The 5,454-nt window shown below is 55.4% G+C and overlaps 2 protein-coding genes across 2 annotated transcripts; one reads left to right on the plus strand and one right to left on the minus strand.

Moving 5' to 3' along the window:
- Positions 1 to 1,544: 1,544 nt before the first annotated feature.
- On the minus strand, positions 1,545 to 3,069 carry H310_08730 (hypothetical protein). Its single transcript, XM_008874587.1, has one exon. It carries the CDS (start codon positions 2,563 to 2,565, stop codon positions 1,675 to 1,677), a length of 891 nt encoding a protein of 296 aa, XP_008872809.1. The 5' UTR covers positions 2,566 to 3,069; the 3' UTR covers positions 1,545 to 1,674.
- Positions 2,437 to 3,645, plus strand: H310_08731 (hypothetical protein). Its single transcript, XM_008874588.1, has one exon. It carries the CDS (start codon positions 2,643 to 2,645, stop codon positions 3,564 to 3,566), a length of 924 nt encoding a protein of 307 aa, XP_008872810.1. The 5' UTR covers positions 2,437 to 2,642; the 3' UTR covers positions 3,567 to 3,645.
- The last annotated feature ends 1,809 nt before the right edge of the window (positions 3,646 to 5,454 follow it).

A 5,454-nucleotide genomic window follows, 5' to 3' on the forward strand; every position in this document is an offset into this window, starting at 1 on the left:
AGTTTCTGTAAGGGTTCTTGAAGATTTTTCAAAACATGCTGTGGGAACCGGAAGAGGAAGCGGAAGAGATTCTACCGAAACTTCTCTTCTTTTTCAGATTTGTGTTTTGTTGAAGTCGGACATTCTTTTTCGGATGGAGGTAGTACAACATGACAAATTTCGCGGAACAGTATTGAACATATGTAAAGTATTGGACCCAGGATTGTGAATGTCATATATTAAGACCATAGAATATTCGGTATAACTACATATTCAATAAAAATACTCAACTTCACCGTTCTTAGAGCTTGGCAAGTGCGATACGTTTAAATTGTCTTTAGCTGGGAGGAATCAATTTTGACTGATATATTTTGAATCTCTTACAAAACTGTGCGGGCACTCACAGTCAATATCCTGCACGACGACGACGGTCCGATGTCCCTGATGCGCCGGCGGAACGTGCGCCATCGCAAGCGCAAGTACCGAGCAATGAAAAAACCAGAGTTTGTGGCACTACGGAGTTAGCTCCAGCACCTTCAGACACAAGTACAAGCCATCGTCGCGAAGAATTCAAACAAATCGCGCTCGCGACGGATGTTCTTCATACACTACAACCAAAACAAGTCGCTTCGAGAACAGGGGTATCGCCAGCAAGCCCTCATGACAATGCTAACTTCGTGGGTAGTGCCCTACCCCATGTGAGGTCGCAGTTACCTTTTCTCCTCTACTGACACATAACACATGTGCCCAGAGTATTCCACATCGCTCGTCGTGACGACTCCTCGCCAACTCTATTGCAACAAAATACGGCTGCCAGTAGCTCAGCGACAAGTTGTTCCACATGGCATCGGCTCGGCACTGCTGCAGCCCGTTTGGTGGCCGCTCGATGACAACAGAGCACTAACGCGCCTGCAACGAGACGACATCGCCACAGCTTACGAAACACACGCGCAAGAGAAAAAACGATCCTGCGTGGTATGTGGACGTCGGGGAAGAGTGTGGCAGGAGCCATGCAGAGAATCGTCACCGACATTGTACGTCGTTCAGAGAATCGTCACCGACATTGTACGTCGTTCAGTATGCCAAGGCCACCCACAACGATCGGCTTGACTGGATGTGCGGCAGGTCAACGACGTCGCCGACGGCAACGTGGCGAATCAGCGCCTGGAGATGCAGCTTGGGACATCACAGGGTGTGGTGTACAAGCACAACTTGCTGCGGAACGGCAAGTGTCTGAAGAGTTGCGTGTGTCGTGGTGCGTTTGTGATGGACGACGAGAGCCATCCGTTGGTGGAGACACAGTTGCGGCCGTATGGATGGTCAGCACGGTGGATTCAACTTGATGTGTGGTAGGCACTTGTGTAAACAGGATCAAATCGCACACTCCATTTGGAACGGAGCGAGTGCAGCAGATAGATGACGTAGCCCATTTATCGAAGAGTTCGGGGTTGGCACAGGGAGAATCGGGTCGACAACGGCGCGTCGACGTGAAGGCTCTGGATAGAAGTCGTGCGTGTGTACATCCTGGCACGCGATTTCGACACCTGAAGCGAATCATGACGGGAGCTTCCGCACGCCGCTAAACGGCCCAACGCTTACATCGATTATTGCACATCCCGTGAAACCATCCTGCTTAACCATCCCAACCAAGTAGGTCCAATCAAGCTCGGGTGGGATGGATATACGACGTGATTGCTAATTTTCGAGGGTGCGCAACATTAGGGCGGTAACTTGATCGCACGTTGGGTACCCCCCCGGGATGTCGGTCCATTCGGCGCAGTCCGACGAGGACTTGGCAGCGAATGTGACACAACTGGCCCAACCAGACGGGATACTAGTCCAGCAGACCGGTCCGACGCCATAGAAGCCTTCCTTGCACTTCTCGTAGCATAGCCCCGTGTCAAGCTCTTCGTCCGACGCACACACGCCCAACTCGGGCTTCCCGATGACGATCTTCTTTGCACAGGACAGGTCGAAGTTTTTACCCAGTCCAAGCTCCTCGCAGTCTGGTGGATTGGGGCGGCAAAGGCAGCAGCCAAAGGCGCTGTACCGGTCCGCGCACTTGGGGTACACCATAAGACCATACTTCTCGCACTTGTCCTTGCCGTGTTTCGCTTCACAACGCTCCATCGCACCGTTGAAACTGAGACCGTCGTTCGCCCTCCAAGGGTAGCCAGCTCCTCGGGAGTATTCGCTCAAGCGGCAAAAGAGGCCATGGTCCTCGAAGACTTGGCCCTCGCGTTGGGGGCAATTCGAATGGCAGTCGAGGTGGTTACGAGACATGCCATCCGGGCAATCGTCGTAGCAGAACACTCCAATGCGTTCTTGGCCTGGCGCGCATGACTTGGGCACTGTGCCAACGCCTCGGGGGTACGAAGTGAACGTGCAGAACGGTGGGAGCCCCACGACGCTTGGGAGCAACACAGACGTTTCGTCGAGCGTAGCCAAGACGGCCTCGGCGACGACAGTCAGTGCAAAAGTAGACTTCATGGTTGGAGCAAGTGAGCGATGCAAGTACAAAAGTGAACTACTCGAAATCCTGCCCGCGACGACTCCTACCTTTGTCGCGGGACATAGCGGCGACATGCCGGCAGCTGGATTCGTTTGTCGCCGGTGCGTATCGAAGTCGCGACAGCAAAGCTGCCGTCCAACCTCGTTCCACCATGGTTTTAGTCATGGCAAGTCACGATAGAAACACGTCGTTGTTCTGCGCCGTCCACCCGAGGCGGCGAACGGTCGCTGGATGCGCAAGGGATCCAGTGCAGGCTCTTCGAAGTCTCTTGGTGGCCTGCACGGGAGACAGCATTCTACGATGGACACCTGGCTCGCCAGTCATAAGGCAGCACGCCTGGATATCGCGTGTGTGTATTCGCGTCAAGCCTATGCATGCGACATACCAGCCTCCAACAATGTCTACATCGTATCCATCGCAGCCCACATCCTACAACGCCTGCAAGCGGACTGGTGGTCCCCACGGACCGTCCCGGCCAAACGCGCACACGTGCATTAAAACGTCCCTAGGAGGTCGAAGGGGTTCCGATCGTTTCCAGTCGACGGAACGACCGGCGCTTGGGGGTCTCGCAAAGTATTCGCGCGGCATACCCATTTCCTGGGCACGACCGGTTGTGGTACGGCTCCAGATGCGACCCTTGTACATACTTCCATGTACTTCCAACAAACGTCAGAGGATCCTCTACAGCAGCTTGTCGTCAGCAATACATTTGGGGTCGCTAGTTCATACACGAAGAGGCTATGCCGGCCGTGCAGGTCCGATAGAGAGCAATGCCGAACCCCAAGTTTGGCCTCCCATCCTGCCGTCGGCTCCACGACTTGTCATTGCTGGCTGTCCACACCGTCGAATCGTCGGGCGACCGTTTGGGTTCTCGCAAGACACAGCTCCCAACAGACAAACAACATGCATGAGATGTTGTGTGCTCAGCACGATGTACATCAGCCAACCTTCCCAAACATCGAAATTGCCAACGCGACTGATCGATCGCAACAACGACGCGTGGATAGTTTTCGTGAGCAGCGCTCTCACGCGGTCAAACAGTCGGCAAAAAATGCGCTCGAAGCCCACGACTTGAAGCCACGGTTGCCAGCCAACCTGTACGCTTCTCGTGGTCGTCGCCATGGTCCACCCACGGCTCATTCACCCAATGTATTTAACTGCGGCCGCCTGCGACCGCGGCCGCGGCTGTACACAAGCCGCTCGTCGCTCTCAAGGTTTCGCGCATCCTTCGCAAACTCGCGGCCACGGTCCGACCAGCACAGTTGCCCCAAGCACGTTTATTTCTTCAACCAGACCCTCATCGTGCGTGTAGTGCGTCGGGTTCATCCGTCGATGCATGTTCCAACCCAGGTCGATGGCCCCGATGCTTGGCAATTTGGGTGGCAGTGGTTCCGCCAAGGCGAATTCCAGTGGGTCTGCATCGCGCAGTCCCTATGGCAGGCTAGTCGCTGACTCTAGTTGAACGTACACAGGTGCTTTAGTGATCATACGGATCTAACTCATGAAGTCGCGACGTCGAGTGAGCGACGTCGGTAGGAGACGGCAGCGAGGCGCACCCGCGATACGGCCGCTTGAGTACTGCAAAGTCATTTTTAGCTAGAACGATTTCACGATGGCAATTGAATCACTTCCCATTTTCGCCGGCGCTATCAACTCCGTACAGCTGCCGTCGAGACAACGACGTCATGAACATCCATTGGTAGTACACGGTGTTGTTCGCGTCGGGCGATGTTGCGCTCGACGCACCGGGCCCTTTCCTCGATGGCCGTCAGCGGCTCCAGTGATGGTTCGCCATGACGCGCCCCATGAACAGAAGCAGCCGTACGTCCTTCGATGGTGGGCACGCAAATCCAATCGGATTCAAATAGGATGGGCATGTCAGTGTGATCCTATCGGATCACGTACGAACACCATGCATGCATGGAGCCAGGGTTGTCGTTGTCGTTGGAGATGACCGGGAGGGGACCGCGGGGCGTCGAATGACGTGAAGTGTCCATCATTCGACTCGATCGTTGCGGTCGCGGTTGTCAACTTGATCTGCGCCCGAACCGACCGTCATGCACGAGTTCTGTCGAGAACTCGACACGGCTGACCTAGCTTGGTCCTGACGTTCGGCCATCGCTCTCGCCAACCAATGAATCCTTCAAGACTACATGCCTCTGAGCTCCAAGCACTGTGGAACGCCAAGGCGGTCGGTCCAGCGGTTCGCTTGTAGCCACACCTTGCACTGTTGGAATGCTGGAGCACTCTAGGCGTCTCCGAGTTGAATTGGTGCAAGCCGTCGTATGGGGAACTCACGATTTGCGGGTTTGAATCGACCGCGTTTGGCTAAGAAATCCGTTTTCGGTGGCCTGTCGACGTCGCCGTCAGGAACGACAGGGCGGTGAATCGTGCCACGTTGCTCTCGAAGGAGCCGTGTTGTCGAAAAGGAATCACACGCACGCGAGCACACGGACATGTTCCGCGTGCACGCAAGCAGGACGGTGTCAGATAGACCGACCAGCGAGCCGTGGCGTTTGTGATTGCCGGGGGACGTGTATCGCGGCCGGCGGCATCCGTCATGTGAGGAGCTTCAATTTCGCACAAGCAACTACGCTCGTTTGCGTCGCGCACGAGGGGCGGGCGCGGCTGCAGTTCCTACAGGACGTACGTCCACTCTGCTCGATTCCGCGAGAAGTGATGTTCCATTTCGACTGTGTCATCCGCTGGCGGATAGCATCCCAGCTGCACGTTTGCCGACGTGCGTGCCAGATACAGAGTCCTTGCTGGCGCACCGTGCTTGACCGACCTGCCTGCCTTGAATAAGTCTGCTCAGTAGTAGTCTGCCCGCCACCGAGGTGACGCCACCCGCACGCACAGCGACGACGTGGCAGAAGCCATGCAAATCGATTCCGCCATTGGTGGGGATTTTGATTGGCGAAAACTCGCACTTTGGTGACGTGTCACTCCACCATTCCCATCGC

The sequence above is a fragment of the Aphanomyces invadans genome, assembly GCF_000520115.1.
Source record: "Aphanomyces invadans strain NJM9701 unplaced genomic scaffold supercont1.18, whole genome shotgun sequence".
Classification (NCBI taxonomy): Eukaryota; Oomycota; class Saprolegniomycetes; order Saprolegniales; family Verrucalvaceae; genus Aphanomyces; species Aphanomyces invadans.